The sequence below is a fragment of the Bombina bombina genome, chromosome 8 (assembly GCF_027579735.1).
Source record: "Bombina bombina isolate aBomBom1 chromosome 8, aBomBom1.pri, whole genome shotgun sequence".
NCBI classification, from domain to species: domain Eukaryota; kingdom Metazoa; phylum Chordata; class Amphibia; order Anura; family Bombinatoridae; genus Bombina; species Bombina bombina.
In genome coordinates, this window is record NC_069506.1 from 100,635,719 (window position 1) to 100,656,504 (window position 20,786).

At 37.0% G+C, this 20,786-nt stretch overlaps 1 protein-coding gene across 2 annotated transcripts in view; it reads left to right on the forward strand.

The window, feature by feature from the left end:
- Positions 1-20,786, forward strand: part of SPA17 (sperm autoantigenic protein 17) — a 224,561-nt gene that overhangs the window by 90,596 nt on the left and 113,179 nt on the right. Inside the window, exons 1-2 of one of the 2 annotated variants that reach the window (XM_053690478.1) lie at positions 8,831-8,901; positions 19,424-19,611. In XM_053690478.1, the coding sequence (XP_053546453.1) occupies positions 19,458-19,611 (154 nt within the window). In that variant the 5' untranslated portion in view covers positions 8,831-8,901; positions 19,424-19,457. Of the gene's footprint in view, positions 1-8,830; positions 8,902-19,423; positions 19,612-20,786 lie in introns of those variants that run through there. The other variant, XM_053690479.1, reaches the window with a different exon arrangement.

The following is a 20,786-nucleotide window of genomic DNA, read 5'->3' on the forward strand; positions in this document are numbered from 1 at the left end:
TTATCAAATTGTTTTTGTTTTCTTGTTATCCTTTGTTGAAAAACAGGAAGGTAAGTTCAGTAATGTGCACGCAAAGCATAATTTTGCGCTCCATTCGTAATCTAGAACTAAATTGGAGAATTGTAATTTTTGCCAGTCTTGACAGGAGTGCATTATTTGTTTTTGAGATGTATATATTGAAATAGAAAATATTATGAAATTTGGAAAGACATTTGATGTATTTTATACACTTTTGTTGAGCTTTGTTCTTATTATTATAACGCTCAATGTGAAACATTTTATGTATATCTTTAAATATATTGTAAGCTTTGACAATTGAACAAAGAAATAAACAAAACTGTTCATTGTACAAGCTTCTTGTATTCAGCATTATATCTTTCCTAAAACTGTCTACCATCTATCATTGAAATGTATAATTACACAAAAAATAATCATTAAATGCCTACTTGCTGTCACCTATTGGTCATGGAATGTAAGTGAAAATTCCTTAAAGTGACAGTCTAGTCAAAATAAAACTTTAATGATTCAGATAGGACATGCAATTTAAACAACTTTTCAATTTACTTTTATTATCAAATTTGCTTTGTTCTCTTGGTATTGTTTGTTAAAAGCTAAACCTAGGTAGGGTCATATGCTAATTTCTAAGCCCTTATCTCAGTACATTTTGACAATTTTCCACAACTAGACAGAGCTAGTTCATATGTGTCCTATAGATAACATTGTGCTCAGTCCCATGGAGTTACTTATGGACCATCAATGATTGGCTAAAATGTCTGTAAAAAGAGCTGAAATAAGAGGGCAGTCTGTAGAGGCTTAGCTACAAGGTAATCACAGAGGTAAAAGCATATTAATATAACAGTGTTGGCTATGCAGAACTGGGGAATGGGTAATAAAGGGATTATCGATCTCTTTAAACAATACAAATTCTGGAGTAGACTGTTGCTTTAATTACTCTGCTACCATAATAATTTAAAAATTAAGAGAGACAAGCAGAAGGTCTGATCAAGAGCAACTTGTTGAGTTAAGTAAAAATTAAACTTTCATGATTCAGATAGAGCACTGGTTTTCAAACCAGTCCTAAGACATCCCCAACAGGCCAGGTTTTCAGGATTGCCTTGGATAAGAGAAGGTAAAATAACCATGATTTCTAATCAACTGATTATTTCACCTGTGCTCCAGTTCAGATATCCTCAAAATGTGGCCTGCTAGAGTTAAACATTTGAAAAGAATTTAATTTCTATAATCAAATTTGCTTAATTCTCTTGGTATCCTTTGTTAAAAAGTTGCTGATTGGTGGCTCTACATATATGCCTCTTTTGATTGGTTCACCAGATGTGTTCAGCAAGCTCCCAGTAGTGAATAGTTGCAGCTTCAACATATGATATCAAGATAATGAAACAAATTTGACAATTAAAGAAAATTAAAAAGTTGTTTAACCCCTTAAGGACCAGCGATGTACAATGGGGCAAATACTGTTTTTTATCATAGTTTTATTTCTCAATATTTAACTACACATTTAGGGGGCAAGTTTTCACTTCTCAAATTTCATAGCTAAAAGGACTTGATAAATCCCAGACAACACTTTTTAATTTATTTCTGAGTACCAACAAAAAGTTTTTGAGCGTAACATTGGTTTTGCATATAGCAAAACACACCCCTGGCATTTTGGATGACATTGGGAACTTTTTATTTCATTGACACATACTTAAAGGGACATAAAACTCTAAAATTTAATGATTCAGATGATGGTCCTGAACCATCATGACCTAAAACGAGCAGCGGGAGCGATCAGAGATCACTTCCGCCGAAATACCGCTGTTACTAGCCAGGCATGTGAGGCAGATAGTAACAGCCAATTATTATGTTTGTGACAGTGTTACAATGTCACTATTGATACATTTTAAAAATATATATTTTGAAACAGCAATGTCCTACTTTTACTTATAGCCCTATAACTTACAAACAAAGCAAAAAAGCGCGTAAACACTTGGGGCGCGATCCGATATCGATCGCAGTTTGCGGCGCAAGCGAGGGAACCGGCGTCGCCCGCAGTTTCAGCTCGCAACTCGAGCCATCCCATATAGGTCGCCGTCAGATGCTAAAGTGGCGCAAGTCTCACAAACCAGCGATGTCCAGAAATCTGCGTAAGTACAAATTTCTGGCGTCGCCAGTGACTTGCGCCACGTTAGAATCTGCCGGCGCCTATAAAACCTGACTAAAGTCTAAAACACCCGCACTGTCTAACACGCCTCCCTAACATAGCCCGCACTGTCTAACACGCCTCCCTAACATAGCCCGCACTGTCTAACATGCCTCCCTAACATAGCCCGCACTGTCTAACACGCCTCCCTAACATAGCCCGCACTGTCTAACCCTCTATCCGCTATCCCCCCTCACTAGCCTAACAATAAAAAAGCTATTAACCCCTAAACCGCCGCTCCTTTACCCCGCCGCAACCTAATAAAATTATTAACCCCTAAACCGCCGCTCCCGTACCCCGCCGCCAGCTATATTATATCTATAACCCCCTAAAGTGAGCCCCTAACACCGCCGCCATCTATATTAAAATTATTAACCCCTAATGTAAGCCCCTTACACCGCCGCCATCTCTATTAAAATGATTAACCCCTAATTTAATCTACCTACCCCACCGCCAGCTATATTATCTATATTAACCCTAAGTATATTATAGTTAATATAGGTATTACATTATATATATTAACTATATTAACCCTAATTATATTAGGGTTAATATAGTTAATATAGTTACTATAGTATTTATATTAACTATATTAACTCTATCTAACCCTAACTAAATTTATATTAAATTAATCTAATTAATTTATAAACTAAAATATTCCTATTTAAATCTAAATACTTACCTATAAAATAAACCCTAAGATAGCTACAATATAATTAATAATTACATTGTAGCTATGTTAGGGTTAATATTTATTTTACAGGTAAATTGTTAATTATTTTAACTAGGTATAATAGATATTAAATAGTTATTAACTATTTAATATCTACCTAGTTAAAATAATTACCCAATTACCTGTAAAATAAATCCTAACCTAAGTTACAAATACACCTACACTATCAATAAATTTAATAAACTACAAACATCTATCTAAAAATACAATTAAATTAACTAAACTAAATTACAAAAAAAAAAAAAACACTAAATTACAAAAAATAAAAAAAAGATTACAAGATATTTAAGCTAATTACACCTATTCTAAGCCCCCTAATAAAATAATAAACCCCCAAAATAAAAAAAATTCCCTGCCCTATTCTAAATTAAACAAATTTCAAAGCTCTTTACCTTACCAGCCCTTAAAAGGGCCTTTTGTGGGGCATGCCCCAAAGAATTCAGCTCTTTTGCATACAACAAATACAATACCCCCCCCCCCCATTACAACCCACCACCCACATACCCCTATTCTAAACCCACCCAAACCCCCCTTAAAAAAGCCTAACACTACCCCCCTGAAGATCTCCCTACCTTGTCTTCACCACACCGGGCCGAACTCCTGATCCGATCCGGGCGATGTCATCCTCCAAGCGGCAAAGAAGAATTCTTCCTCCGGCGACGTCTTCCTCCAAGCGGCAGCAAAGTCTTCATTCTTCCGGCGGCATCTTCAATCTTCTTTCTTCGCTCCGCCGCCGCGGAGCATCCATCCCGGCCGACTGCTGAACTTGGAATGAGGTACCTTTAAATGACGTCATCCAAGATGGCGTCCGCCGAATTCCGATTGGCTGATAGGATTCTATCAGCCAATCGGAATTAAGTTAAAAAAATCTGATTGGCTGATTGAATCAGCCAATCAGATTCAAGTTCAATCCGATTGGCTGATCCAATCAGCCAATCAGATTGAGCTCGCATTCTATTGGCTGATCGGAACAGCCAATAGAATGCGAGCTCAATCTGATTGGCTGATTGGATCAGCCAATCGGATTGAACTTGAATCTGATTGGCTGATTCAATCAGCCAATCAGATTTTTTTAACTTAATTCCGATTGGCTGATAGAATCCTATCAGCCAATCGGAATTCGGCGGACGCCATCTTGGATGACGTCATTTAAAGGTACCTCATTCCAAGTTCAGCAGTCGGCCGGGATGGATGCTCCGCGGCGGCGGAGCGAAGAAAGAAGATTGAAGATGCCGCCGGAAGAATAAAGACTTTGCTGCCGCTTGGAGGAAGACGTCGCCGGAGGAAGAATTCTTCTTTGCCGCTTGGAGGATGACATCGCCCGGATCGGATCAGGAGTTCGGCCCGGTGTGGTGAAGACAAGGTAGGGAGATCTTCAGGGGAGTAGTGTTAGGCTTTTTTAAGGGGGGTTTGGGTGGGTTTAGAATAGGGGTATGTGGGTGGTGGGTTGTAATGGGGGGGGGGTATTGTATTTGTTGTATGCAAAAGAGCTGAATTCTTTGGGGCATGCCCCACAAAAGGCCATTTTAAGGGCTGGTAAGGTAAAGAGCTTTGAAATTTGTTGAATTTAGAATAGGGCAGGGAATTTTTGTTATTTTGGGGGTTTATTATTTTATTAGGGGGCTTAGAATAGGTGTAATTAGCTTAAATATCTTGTAATCTTTTTTTTATTTTTTGTAATTTAGTGTTTGTTTTTTTTGTAATTTAGTTTAGTTAATTTAATTGTATTTTTAGATAGATGTTTGTAGTTTATTAAATTTATTGATAGTGTAGGTGTATTTGTAACTTAGGTTAGGATTTATTTTACAGGTAATTGGGTAATTATTTTAACTAGGTAGATATTAAATAGTTAATAACTATTTAATATCTATTATACCTAGTTAAAATAATTAACAATTTACCTGTAAAATAAATATTAACCCTAACATAGCTACAATGTAATTATTAATTATATTGTAGCTATCTTAGGGTTTATTTTATAGGTAAGTATTTAGATTTAAATAGGAATATTTTAGTTTATAAATGAATTAGATTAATTTAATATAAATTTAGTTAGGGTTAGATAGAGTTAATATAGTTAATATAAATACTATAGTAACTATATTAACTATATTAACCCTAATATAATTAGGGTTAATATAGTTAATATATATAATGTAATACCTATATTAACTATAATATACTTAGGGTTAATATAGATAATATAGCTGGCGGCGGGGTAGGTAGATTAAATTAGGGGTTAATCATTTTAATAGAGATGGCGGCGGTGTAAGGGGCTTACATTAGGGGTTAATAATTTTTATATAGGTGGCGGCGGTGTAAGGGGTCAGATTAGGGGATAGATAAGGTAGATGGCGGCGGTTTTAGAGGCTCACAGTAGGGGGTTAGTTTATGTAGATGGCGGCGGGGTCCGGGAGCGGCGGTTTAGGGGGTAATAACTTTATTAGGGATTTCGGGGGGGGGGGGGGAATCGCGGTTGACAGGGAGATAGACATTGCGCATGCGTTAGGTGTTAGGTTTATTTTAGCAGATCGCGGTTGACAGGGAGATAGACATTGCGCATGCGTTAGGTGTTAGGTTTATTTTCTAGTTAGTTTAGGGAGTTACGGGGCTCCAATAGTCAGCGTAAGGCTTCTTACGGCTGCTTTTTGTGGCGAGGTGAAAATGGAGTAAGTTTTCTCCATTTTCGCCACGTAAGTCCTTACGCTGCATATTGGATACCAAACTGCGCGGGTTTGGTATACCTGCCTATGGCCCAAAAAACTGCGGGCGACGGCAGAAATATTCGCGCGTAACTTCTAGGTTACGCCGTATATGTGATACCAAATCCGCGCAAATATTGGCGTCGCCGGCTTTTGCGGGCGACGATTTATATCGGATCGACCCCTTGGTGTTTTTAAACTCAGGACAAAATTTTTAATCTATTTAGCAGTTTTTTCATTAGCTTTTGTAGATGAATAAAAGATTTTTCAAGTAAAAGTAAAAAAAACATGTTTTTTTTTAATTTTTCACCATATTTTATTATTTTTTTAAAAGTAAATTATATGACATGATACAAATAATGGTTTGTAAAGAAAGTCCTTCTTGTCCTGAAAAAATCAATATATAATTTGTATGGGAACAGTAAATGAGAGAGAGGAAAATTACAGCTAAACACCACAAAAGTGTTAAAACAGCCTTGCTCCTTAAGAGGTCTTAAAAAGCTATCCAATTTACTTCTGTTGTCAAATTGTTTTTGTTTTTTTGTTATCCTTTGTTGAAAAACAGGATATAATGCTAATGTTTTTTAATCTAGCTCATTTTATATGGTAGAAATGTTATCCGTTAGTTTTCAGTATGGACTCTAAGATGGTTGAAATCCTCTAAATGTAAATAGTATCTTCTATTTTGTTACTATTTTTTTATTTTACAGGGGAAAGTATTTCTATTTTTTATAGAAATACTGTCTTATCCAAATCTCTTATTTACTCCCTTTCATGCTAATGCCTCAAGTTTATGTATCCAAAATGCCTCCCTTTGAGTAGGGCCTATAATAGTGGAAAAATATGTTAGCACATGTAATCTTACGACTATAAACCCTGCTCTACTGTGTGTTGGATCAGCAACAGGTTTTGCCTTGGACCAACAGTGCACTGTGGGTCCAGAGCAGCACTTCTACTGTGTGTTTACCTGCTTAAATGTCATGATCTAATGTATTAACCTTTTAATGCCGTTGTATTCCGTTACAACGGCACTGGGCTTTAAAGCCGTTGTGACGGAATACGACGTCATCGCAAACGGTTGTCCTGAAGCCTACTATGCTTGCAGGTTTTGATCGCGGTCTGGAGGGCATTCCTAGCGTCATAGGGACGCCCCCCAGACCCGATCCCATAATTGAAATCTCGCGATCGTTTTCAAGATCGCGTGATTTCAATTTGTCTACATCAGAATGTTGTTCCGATGTAGACTTTATAACCCTGTCATGAAAGGGTTAAATCATGCAATTGTTCAAGGTGCTTTCACCTGATCAATGACCTATTATTTTTTATTATTTTTTTGTGTATTCTTTTTGTAACTATTGCTAGTAGGCAACAAAAATGCAACAAAAAGATTTTCTTTCTGGTGGTACTGTTGTATTTGACCACTAGGTGGCAGCATTATTTTTAACTTGTAGGAAGATGTTTGGCAATTAAAGTGTTAAAGTAGTGTCTTTAAAAGACTACTATCAGGTGATTAAAGTGCATTGACTGCCTGAAACATTGTTATGCTGTTTTGAGATCTCATTCCTAAATAAAGTAAATGTTCAGAATTGAACTTTATTACCGTGGAATTAAAATAAATTGCATGATGCTGCAAATTGATAAAAATAATAGATTTTGTCTTCTAATTTTTAGTTGTTCATTTTTATTGATCATAAGTATAAAATCCTAAATGTTAACGTTCTGAGAAGGTGAATGGATATTAAACGTGAGACAATAGCATGGAAATTTTTTTTTTTTTAGGAAATAATGTTGCTATTTACTAGGTATGTCGCTTTTTGCATTTCATATGGTGATTTTTTTTCTCATAATAGAGATTTCTGCAAATGAAAGCTATTTTCTAAAAATGTATGGATTGTTAAAAAAAGGAGGGATTATTTGTGTGTGCACTACTCAGAAAAATAATTTGAATCTTATGTGGAAATGCAACAAGGGCCAAACAACTAAATACTGCTCTAACACAAGGGTGTGAAAATATCTCGGCAGCAAGAGGGTTAAAGGGCTCTGTTAGCTGTCACATATATAAGATTAGCTATATTCCCTAATTAAAAATATTTATTCACAAGTAATAAAGAATTATATTCTTTTTGAAACCATTATTTTGAGATGACTATAGAAGATTAACTTCAATATGTTTAGAAGCATTTAAAGTGATTTAAACTCAAGATAAATACAGGTGGCCCTCGTTTTACAACGGTTCAATTTACACCGTTTCAGAATAACAACCTTTTTTTCCAGTCATGTGACTGCTATTGAAAAGCATTGAGAAGCAGTGCATTTATTAAAATAGCCAGAAGGTGGAGCTGTCCGCTTGTGTTGCAGCAAAGCCAAGCAAACTGAAATTAATCAGTTTAACCAGACCTGAGCTATTGAGCAGATTTCAAAGGAACAAGATCTTCCTGTCTATAAATCAGTCCAGATTGGAATGCATAGAAAGAACTGTTTTCAGAAAAATGCAAGTGAAGTCTGTGTTGTGTGATTATTTTATTAGGTTTATAATGCTGTTTAGCAAATGTTTTTGTTCATTTAACTTAGTTTAATTATATATTCTGTGTTGTGTGATTATTTTATTAGGTTTATAATGCTGTTCAGCATTTAAAGTCTTCATTTCAAAGCCTTAAAAATAATGTATAAGGTGTTACTTATGACAATTTTGAGGGGGAATGGAACCTATCTCCCTCACTTCCCATTGACTTACATTATAAACTGGGTTTCAATTTACAACGGTTTCAATTTACAACCATTCCTTCTGGAACCTAACCCCAGCGTAAACTGAGGGCTACCTGTAATTGCATTTTATTACATTCAAAAATCCCACAAAAAAATAAATCCCAATTTTCAAATATAATTTTTCTTTTTTTTTTTTTTAATACAATTTTTCTTTTTTTAGAATACACACATTGTAGCAAATATAAAATGTTTTTTTTTAAACTTGGATGTTTTGTCAATTACACCTTATACTTTTAGAAAAATGTATTTCAACTCCACATATAATGCTTATTAGAAAAGCAAAGCACTAAAAGCAAAAGAGAAACAAGCATGTGTGTAACTTCTTTTGACCACTATGGTTCTCCATAGCACTGGCTTCCTTAGCAGTTGCTTTGGATACAGAAACAAACAAAGAACGTCTCCACCAACAATAGAATTTAAAGTGCACACCTCCACTAAAAACCAGTGTTGTATCAGCTAAACTCAGCTCACTTTCAGCCAAGAAACCAAGTTCCCCAGAGGTAAAAGATCAATAATTTTAAATTAAAGAGATAGTTATACTGACTGCAGTAGGATTGTACTGTATAAAATCATTATCTGTATGTACAGATGGTTTTTAATGGTTTACCCAATTAACTTACACTTCTAACTTAATGATTATTTTTGAATAAATATTAAGTGTATCAAATCACCTAATAATGAATTAAATCTGTGTTCCCATGATCTGATCTGGGCTGATACAGTGCTTATTGAGATGTTTCAATTCTAATTTAAATGTTTATTTTTATAATGTTATCAAAGATTATTGACAATTACCGTTTTTAGAAATACAGATTTATTTTGATAGATGACATTGCATTTTCATAGATTACAAAGGGTTTATTACAAAGCTATGGTAATGCAGGCATAAGTTTTATAGTTTTTGTTAAAGTGACATGCAACCAAAAATAATTATTTAATTATTCAAATAGAACATGTCATTTATTTAAATCTTAAAATATATTTTTTGGTTTCATATCAAGTTAAATTATATTTTCTGTGATAGAAAACAAAGCTTTTGTTTTGTGGGACAGAAGATAATACCTTGACATATATTAAAAGGATACTATCGTTTTTTTTTTATTATTTGCTTCTTCTAGAAGGGAGCATTAACATATATATGGCTGTGTACATTGTTCATATTAGCCAACAAGTATAAGTAGGAAATTCATAACTAATACTGCTGTAATTGTGTAAATATAACATTAATCAGTTTATACTTAAAGGGAAAGTAAACACTTTGTAACTACAATACATTTTTGGTGTCTTGCAACAGAATAACATATCAGTCAAGACTTAAAGGGACAATCTACACCATCCCTTTATAATCCATTCCCCAGTTTTGCATAACCAATACAGTTATATTAATATACGTTTCACCTCTGTGATTACCTTCTATCTAAGCCTCTGAAGACTGCCCCCTTATTTCAGTTCTTTTGCCAGACTTGCATTTAAGCCAATCAGTGCTGACTCCTAGGTAACTCCATGTGCTGGAGCACAATGTTATCTATATGGCAGACATGAACTAACGCTCTCTAGTTGTGAAAAAAAATTAAAAATGCATTCAGATAAGAGGTGGCCTTCAAGGGCTTAGAAATTAGCATATGAGCCTAACTAAGTTTAGCTTTCAACTAAGAATACCATAAGAACAAAGCAAAATTGATGATAAAAGTAAATTGTAAAGTTGTTTAAAATTGAATGCTCTATCTGAATAATGAAATCATTTTTTGGGGTTTCATGTTCCTTTAAACTAGACCATAAACTCACTTGTTTTGCAGTTGTTATCAGCTAAGGCCAATTAGAGAAAGATATGTAGCAGGTGTAGCCTTAATAATTCAGTAGGGTGCAATTATATCTCCCTGATAATTAGAAAAGCTATAATTTCAGCTTAACTACATGAAAAGTTTACAAAATAAATAATAAAAGTATATCATAAAGTTGTTTTATTATGCATAACTATTTTATAATAAAATCTCAAGGCTGGGTAAAGATTTTGGCTGCTTTAGGTGGTACTGTTCCTTTAGAGCAATGGTCTCAAAATACTGGCCCTGGGGCCATATGCGGCCCTCAACATAGTTTGATCTGGCCCTCAGTTTATTAGGTAAATTATTAATTTGGCCCCATCCCATTTTTTTAGGAGTCTAAGAGGTGTAACAAGTTAAAGGGATTTAAAAAGATAGATAATCCTTTTATTACCCATTCCCCAGTTTTGCATAACCAACACATTATATTAATACACTTTTTACCTCTGTAATTACCTTGTATCTAAGCCTCTGCAGACTGCCTCCTTATCTCAGTTCTTTTGACAGACTTGCATTTTAGCCAATCAGTGCTGACTCATAAATAACTTCACGTGCGTGAGCACAGTGATATCTATATGAAACACATGAACTAACGCCCTCTACCTGAGAAAAACTTTCAAATGCATTCAGATGAGAGGCGGCTTTCAAGGGCTTAGAAATTAGCACATGAGCCAAAATTTTCATGTGCTGAATTTATTGTTTTGTTTTCTCTGGGAGTTTTCCCTGTCAGCCAGTCCCTGGACTCAGTTGTACCCATAATGCATTTTCAGTTATTTTCAACTTTAATTGAAACAGTTTTTACTTAGAGGGATATGAAACCCGAATGTATTCTTTCATGATTCAGATAGAGCATGCAATTTTAAACAACGTTCTAATTTATTTCTATTATCAAATTTTCTTTGTTCTCTTGGTATCTTTTTTGTTGAACAGCAGGGACTTAAGATCAGGAGCGTACACGTGTCTGTAACACTATATGGCAACAGTTTTGCAAAATTGTTATCCATTTGCAAGAGCACTATTTCCTGCCATGAAGTGCTCCAGACACCAACATAGGAAGCTCTTTAACAAAGAATACCATGTGAACAAAGCACATTTCATAATGGAAGTAAATTATAAACTTTTTTTAAGATTGCATGCTCTGTCTAAATCACAAAATAAAATGTTTGAGTATTTTTAATGTGTTCAACTTCTGTCATTGCATATATATGACACAAAAATAGTAAAATTGAGTAACATGTCCCTTTTAACATCTTTCAAGCAAAAAACAAACAAAGAGTTCAATATGTTTAAATGCTGCACTTTCATAAGCATGGTATAGCATTTTAAGGTCATTAATTTTTTAAAGGAATATGAAAACCAAATAGTTTTTCTTTCATGATTCAGATACAGCATGCAATTTTAAGCAACTTTCTAATTTACTCCTAATATCAATTTTTCTTCATTCTCTTGGTATCTTTATTTGAAAAGCAGGAATGTAAGTATAGGGGCCTGCCCAATTTTGATTCAGAACCTGGATAAAGTTTGCTGATTGGTAGCCAAAGAGAAAGAGAAGATTTTGATAACAGATGAGAACAGTAAAGCTGCTTTAGGTTGTACAATATAGCATGTTCCCATGCTGGGTAAAGCTTTTGGTTGCTTTAGGTGGTACAATGTAGTACATTTCAAGCTCACTTCTATCCATGACCTTTTTATCTCCCACTCCCTCAACCTTCTGGCTCTCACAGAAACTTGTCTCTCTCCAATGCTGCACTGTCACATGGGGGTCTCCACTTCAGCCACACTCCTAGGTCTGGTAATAGACAAGGAGGTGGTGTAGGTATTTTACTTTCCTCTCATTGCACCTTTCAACAAATACAACCCATCGCTTCCCTCACATTTTCCTCATTCGAAACCCACATGATTAGCTTATTTTCTCCCCTCTCTATGTGTGTTGCAGTCATATACCGCCCCCCCCCCCCCCTGGCTCCTCAACTCAATGTCTAGATCACTTTGCTGCCTGGCAACCTTATTTCCTTTCCTCAGATACCCCTGACCTCATTCTTGGCGACTTCAACATCCCTCTTGACAATCCCACTGCCTCCTCTGCAAAACAACTTCTGCAACTCACTTCCTCTTTTGGTCTGTAACAATAGACTGACTCTCCCACTCACAAAGATGGTCACTCCCTTGATTTGATCATTAGATATCAATGCACTATTTCAGACTCACAATCTCACATTTTCCTCTTTCTGACCATCATCTCCTCACTTGCAACATCTCATCCCTCCCTACAACTCTCCCTCTTTCTACCCCTCCCACCAAACTTCATAGAATTATTATTATTATACTTTATTTATGAAGCGCCAACATATTCAGCAGCGCTTTACATGGATACAATTCATTTAAATAAAACAATGATATAAAACTTGTAAGAGACAGGGCAAAATTTACAAACACATACAGGAGGAATTGAGGGCCTTATTCCTGTAGGAACTTATGTCTTTAGATCATCAACAGCTCCCTAGCTCTCTCGAACCTCTTCTCTCATCCATCTCCTCCTTTTCCTGCAATATTTCAAGGTGTTGTGTTCGACTAGTACAGTGCGATAATAGTGTCCATATGACTCTTGTGAACAACCCCTCATTAGAGGCCCCAACAAGTGCGGGAATCACAGAGTTTACAGGTAAAAAAGAACCGTTCCTATAATATACACTTCAGACTTATAATATGCATAAACAGCGTGCTTACCACTCCGGTGTCAATCGATAACTGTATATTTCAGACAGTTCAGCTTGGTAGCGGATACAAATGACTCAGATGTACTTGTTAGTAAACCGTCTGCCCTCCGGCATGAACGCTGTATATACTTCACTGTTAAATTCAACAGGTGAGTACCTGTGACGTATGCTGTCCTATGTTAGAACTGTTGGAGCTCTCCTGAACTCGTATTAAATATCAACAAATATGCAACAAAGTTTCACAGTTCAATCAATAGGATTTCAGAGAGAGAGAGAGAGATGATAAGTAAAATTTAAAATGTCATTTTATTAAATTCGTTAAAACAGACCTGGCACAGCACATAGAAATCCCCACTGCTGATTTCTATGTGCTGTGCCAGCAGTGGGGATTTCTATGTGCTGTGCCAGGTCTGTTTTAACGAATTTAATAAAATGTCATTTGAAATTTTACTTATCATCTCTCTCTCTCTCTGAAATCCTATTGATTGAACTGTGAAACTTTGTTGCATCCTCCTTTTCCTGCCCTAACCAATCTATCTAACGACTATAATTCCACCCTTACATCGGTCCTTCAGAATCTGGCCCCTCATACCATAGCTCGGAAATCACACACTCACCCTCAGCCCTGGCACACTCCTCGGACACAGTAACTATGCAGATGTTCCTGTACTGCTAAGCGGCACTGGAGAAAATCTCGGCGTTCAGCTGACTTTCTTCACTACAAGTTCATCTTGAACTCCTACTACTCTACCCTTAATCTTTATAAGCAACATTACTTCTCTATTCTTATCTCTACTCTTTGTTCAAATCCAAAACGCCTGTTCTCCACTTTCAATACTCTTCTCCGCCCACCCCCACCTCCTAATACAACTTTTCTGTCAGCTCAAGATTTTGCCAGCCACTTCAATAACAAAATTGACTCCATCAGAAATTAAATCAGCTCCCAACATACTTCCAATCTCTCACCCCCTCAAAAGCTTGCAATCAACCAAAACCCATATAGCCATATATTTAGCTCTTTTGCCCCTGTTACTGAGGAAGAAGTTTCAGCACTTATACTGTGCTCTCACCTCACTACCTGTCCCCTCAACCGCATCCCCTCACAACTACTTCCCTCCCTCTCATCTACAATTACCCCTATACTCACACAAATTTTCAACCTCTCCCTTAGCACCGGTATATTTCCCTTATCTCTAAAACATGCACTGGTCACACCTATCCTCAAGAAAACCTTCTCATGATCCAACCTCCCTATCCAACTACCACCCTATTTCCCTACTCCCTCTTGCCTCAAAGCTTGAAAAGCTGGTAAATGCACGCCTATTCCAGTTCCTTACATTAAACTCCCTCCTTGACCAGCTACAATCTGGATTTTGCCACTATCAATCCACAGAGACAGCAATCGTTAGGGTTACCAATGACCTACTTACAGCAAAATACAAAGGCCACTTCCCTCTGCTTATCCTCCTTGATCTGTCTGCAGCCTTTGATACTGTTGACCACCCTCTTTTGCTCCAAACCCCCCATTCCTTCGGCATTTGTGACACAGCCCTCTTGTGGTTCTCTTCCTACCTGTCTAACTGTGCCTTTAGTGTAACCTTCTCTGGGGCTTCCTCTGCCCCATCACCACTTTCTGTTGGGGTACCGTAAGGCTCTGTCCTTGGTCCCTTTTCTCTTCTCAATTAACACATCATCACTAGGTTCCTTATTAAAGTCTCACAGGTTTCAATATCATTTGTATGCCGATGACACCCAAATCTGCCTCTCTGCACCAGACCTATCTCCTTCCTTGCCTTGTCAGTAACTGTCTTTCTCACATCTCTTCTTGGATGTCTTCTCACTACCTTAAGCTAAATCTCTCCAAAACTGAGCCCAATGTCTTGGGGTCACATTTGATCTTTCTTTCACTCCTCACATTCAGTCCTTGGCTAAAGCCTGCCTTGGCTAGACATTTTCTTACACAAGACACAACTAAGATTTTAATCTACTCTCTCATCCTTTCCCGCCTCGACTACTGCAACTCCGTCCTCTCTGGTCTCTCTAGCTGCCACCTAGCTACTTTAAAATCCATAATGAAGGCCTCTGCCAGGCTCATCTTTCTTACACGTCGCTCTTCATCTGCTGCACCTCTCTGCCAATCGCTTCACTGGCATCCTCTTGCCTCCAGGATTAAACACAGAATTCTCACTCTGACAAACAAAGCCCTCAACTGCACTGCTCCCCCCTATATCTCAGACCTTGTCTCCAGATACTCTCCCTCCCTCCTGTCCCCTTCGCTCTGCTCACAACCTACTACTCTCCTCCTCTCTTGTTACCTCCTCACATTCCCGTTTTATAGGACTTCTCCAGACTGGCTCCCATCTTGTAGAACTGTCTGCCTCACTCCACAAGACTCTCCCCTAGTTTTGAAAGCTTCAAGCGCTCCCTAAAGACTCTACTGTTCAGGGATGCATACAACCTACACTAACCTTTCCTAATACCAGTTCCTCTCCTCCCATTACTATCCGCCATGGACCTCCTTTGCATGTAAGCCTAAGCTGTTTGCAGATTACCTTCATAAGAGCTGACTACAACAGTGTGACTCTCGGGAAGGCCCTCTACCCATTTGTTCCCTATAAATGTCACCTTGTATACCGCCTATGTTTATAGCACTGAGGAATCTGTTGGCGCTATACAAATAACCGATAATAATAAATAATAATAATTCCTTCTCTGGATAAAGTTGTTGTCTGCTTTAGGTGGTACAATGTAGCACACTTCCACTCTGGGTTAAGCAGTTGGCTGCTTTAGGTGGTACAATGTAGCGCACTCCTACGCTGGGTAAAGCTGTTGGATTCTTTAGGTGGTACAATGTAGCGCACTCCTACGCTGGGTAAAGCTGTTGGCTGCTTTAGGTGGTACAATGTAGCACACTCCTACGCTGGGTAAAGCTGTTGGATTCTTTAGGTGGTACAATGTAGCGCACTCCTACGCTGGGTAAAGCTGTTGGCTGCTTTAGGTGGTACAATTTAGCGCACTCCTACACTCGGTAAAGCTGTTGGATTCTTTAGGTGTTACAATGTAGCATGCTCCCATTTTGGGTAAAGCTGCCAGCCTCTTTAGGTGGTACAATGTAGCATGCTCCCATTTTGGGTAAGGCTGCCGGCCTCTTTAGGTGGTACAATGTAGCATGCTCCCGCACTGGGCAAAGCTGTCAGCTGCTGTAGGTGGTACAATGTAGCATGCTTCTGCACTGGGCAAAGCTGTCAGCTGCTTTATGTGGTACAATTTGGAACGCTCCCACGCTGGGTAAAGCTGTTGGCTGCTTTTAGTGGTACAACGTAGCATGCTCCCATGCAGGATAAAGCCGTCAACCGCTTTGGGTGGTACAATGTGGCACACTCCCACGCGCGGTAAAGCTGTCGGCTGCTTTAAGTGGTACAATGTAGCATGCTCACATGCAGGATAAAGTCGTTGGACGCTTTTTATGTGGTACAATGTGGCACGCTCCCACGCAGGGTAAAGCTGTTAGCTGCTTTAGGTGGTACAAACTCAACTATCATTTTAGGGAACTATGATTGGCTTCTAGATATGTGCATAGACAAAAACAATTGTTTTGGATAAATCGCTCATCAGGAAAAAACATTTATTTTATTTTGTCCGATGTCCAGCAATGGAGTCATTCAGAATTTGTTTGTTAATATCCGTTTGTCCTCTTGTCGTTTCCTGTAGGGAACATCTTTAGGGCAGCAGAAAAGTTATCATTTCCTATAGGGAACATCTTTCAGGCAGCAGAAAAGCAGTCGGACAGCTGCTTAAACTTATATAATAATAAAGTATTATCTAGTGATACTACTACAAGCCAGCAGAAGCATAAACATTTTAATTTTTTTTTTTTAATTATGGGATCAGGATTGTCAAGAACAAAAGTGAAATTGACATACTCCTTGCTGGATCGCTATTGAATAGTGTAAAAAGGCATAAAATGCATAATGGTTTTAACTACATGAACAAATGAACCAATGAATCAATATTTTTGTTGCATGTACTCATTTGTTTATTTATTCATTGAAATGACTGCTTGCTTTTGACAGCAAAATTAGTCAAAATTAAAATTTCATGATTCAGATAGGGCATGCAATTATAATCAAATTTTTAATGTACTTAATGGTATATTATCTAATTTGCTTCATTCATTTGCTATCCTTTGCTAAAAAGCATACCTAGGTAGGCACAGGAGCAGCAATGCAGTACTGGGAGCTAGCTGCTGATTGGTAGCTACACATAAATGCCTCTTGTCATTGGCTCACCTGATGTGCTCAGCTAGCTCTCAATAGTATATTGCTGCTCCTTCAAAAAAGGATACCAAGAGAATGATGCAAATTCATTAATAGAAGTAAAATGGAAAGTTGTTTAACCCCTTCGTTATCATGAATTTTAGAGAAAAATGTGCCTAAAAAACTAAAGAATTTTTAGCATTTTTGAAATCACTCTTTTTTTTCCCTATGAAAACTATATATATATATTTTTTGTGGGGGAAGGCATAAAAAGAGCTTTCAGTGAATAATGAATTACATTGTCAACTAGCTATTTATTTATATATTATCACATTCCAAAAAAGCCTGTAGTTTTCTAACTGTAAAATAAAAAATCTAAATTTGTTCATTGGCATCCTCTGTATCAGCTAAAACCAAACATGTATGTATTTTTAATTGTTTTAATCTGCAGTATAAAATGATGCAATGGAGTAACTCTCTTTTGGTATAGTATAACTGCCCAAATTTTCAAAATTGACCCCCAAAACTATATATATATATATATAAACTAGACAACCCAAGGTAATGATCTAGGCCCATTTTTGTATATTTAATGCCACCGTTTTACCGCTATTTGCCATAATATAAAAAATAGTTAACATTTTCGCAAACTTTGGGTTTCAAACTAAATATATTTGCACACAACTACTGCAGTCATAAAACAAATGGTTGTAAAAGTTTCTCTTGGATCCCCTATGGTCAGATATGGCAGACATGCATTGCTTTGCTATTGATTTTTGGTAATTAGAAGGCCACCGCACCTCTGAAATTTCCTGGCAGTTTAGGAGTTAATAAGTTAGCTGTAAGTATAAAATGTATTGTAGTGCAGTGATAACCGTCCCACCTGACACTTAACCTCTTCAACAGCTCTCTTCCCTCCCGCCTCCCACTGGTCACCATCATCTTCTACCATCTTAGGTACTGGCAGCCATTCTGCCAATATACAGTTAGTTGTTTTTTTTGTCAGTTGCAATGTCCTGAAAGAGAATGATAGAAGATATGTGGAATAAGGCAAACTCACAATTTAAGAAGGCACACACAGTGCCAAACAGGCAGGTCGAGGCTTCAGAGACACCTCCCTGATCCCTCATAAATAGCAACCCCCCCACCCCACTGCACCAGTATATTTGTTACTGGAAATATGCCAGTGTGCAGCCTGAAGAGGTGAAGGGATTTTTTATTTAATTTATTTATTATTTTTCTGTAGTTTGGTGATCCCCTCTCACCCTCCCCACCTCCCTCTTCAAGCGATTACATGTAGGGCCCCATCGACCCTCTCATTATCCCCTTTCAAAAATATTTCTGTAGTGTAGGGAACCCTCCCCACTCCGGCAATGGACCGTCCACCATCCTCCCAAACCTCTCACTGCACCACCGCATCCGATACAGACAGTGACACTGGTTGTCTCACTATCTTTATTAGTGATCTGGCTTCATATAGTAAGGGAACACGATCAGCTTACTATATGAAGAAAAATGCCTTCTTTCCCCAGGTGACAACAGAGACGCAGGTACTACATTAACACAGTACGCTTGGCAAAGTACTGTGTGACCTATTACCTATGTTTATTTGGCAAAAGGGGTTAAAATGTTATGCTTTATAAATGATGAAATAAAAAATGTGGGTGTTATGTGCCTTATCATTGGATCTTCAGTGACTTGAATTTTCACCCTAAAACTTCACAATTCAATGTCACTTATTTATTTGGGCTTCTCAAGAAATTGCTATAGCCAGGATATGCAATCTAATACTATTAGTATGTGGTTGTTCTTTTCATGTCACTTTTTTTAAATACACTTCAGTATTTCCTCCTACTCAAAACAAATAGGATATAATAAAAGGTTAGTACAGCTGTGTTTTTATGCAGTTCCACCTACATATCAAAGACAAATTACTATATTGTCATTCCTATACAAGAAACACGTGAAATCTTTTGTTACACAAACATAAATATAGTTTAATAGTGAGTGGCCCACATACAGTATACATGATTGTAAATGGGGGGGAAAAGCATTTAGAGATTCACTGGGGAATTTGTTGTCTGATTTTTTTTCTAACAAATTCAAAGATATTTTTTGCATTGTCCATTTAAAAAGAGAGTTTTTATTCGTAGAATTATTAAAAAAAATATGTAATTTAGTGCTTCCAAGTATTTTCTTTATTTGCTTTTTTTTAACTGTCTTCTGCAGGTGAAGGTAAAAAACGGAAGATTACGACAGAAAAATGTCCGTTCCTTTTTCAAACACAAACTTTCGCATCCCAAAAGGATTTGCAAATCTTTTAGAAGGGCTAACCAGGGAAATTTTAAGAGAACAACCAACAGATATTCCACTATTTTCTGCAAAATATTTTGCAGCCCTGCTAAAACAAAGACAAGGTAAGATGGAAGAAATAAAACCATCTGAAATTCTTTAGAACAAGTCTCATAGAACAAAGAAATAAAAACCAGTTGTGAATACGTATGAATGAAACATATACAGTATATATATAAATATAAACTACAACAAACAGTAATTGCTATAATTTAAACAAAGACCTACTATACTATACCTACTACTACTATAAAGATAGTATAAAGGGACAGTCTTCTCCAGAATTTGTATTATTTAAAAAGATAGATAATCCCTTTATTATCCATTTCCCAGTTTTGCATAACCAACACGATTATAATATACTTTTTACCACTGTGATTAACTTGTATCTAAGCCTCTGCAGACTGCCCCCTTATTTAAGTTCTTTTGACAGACTTGCATTTTAGCCAATCAGTGCTTACTCCTAGGTAACTTCACGTGTGTGTGCTCAATGCTATCTATATGACACACATGAACTAACGTCCTCTAGTGGTGAAAAACTGTCAAAATGCATTCACATCAGAGGCGGCCTTCAAGGACTTAGAAAATAGCATATGAGCCTACCTAGGTTTATCTTTCAACAAAGAATAACAAAAGAACAAAGCTAATTTGATGATTAAAGTAAAATGGAAAGTTGTTTAAAATTACATGCCCTATCTGAATTATGAAAGTTTAATTTTGACTAGACTGTCCCTTTGAATGTATACAATTTTAAATTACTCCACACAATAATAGTGCATTAGATAGTACATAAAAATATTTAAGCACTTCAAGTCAACCTTTACAATTCATTAGAAATGTCCTTTAAGAAAACTTCCTTTCAATGAATTGTGTTTGAAAAAAAATCCAGTTAGTAACTATAGTCTTGCAATGTCTCTTTTCAAAAAAAGTTTCCGGAGTCTCTCGGAATTTAAGGAGACAAACTATCTGTGGAGATTATTTCTAATTATCGCTTATATCCTGAAAATCCAAACTATTGTTGTTTAATCGTACCTTGGAATGTTAAGATTTGATGCCGGTCTGCGTTTGTACCAGTGGCGTAGCGTGGGGGGGGCAACAGGGGCGGTTGCCCCGGGTGCATAATTCTGAGGGGCGCTTCCAGCCTCAAATTATCAAAGGGAAGAAGGGAGGCTAAAAATTCTGACAGGCCCCCAGCTCTGTTCTGCGACCCGTCAGGAATGTGGTGATGCCGCGACTAAGG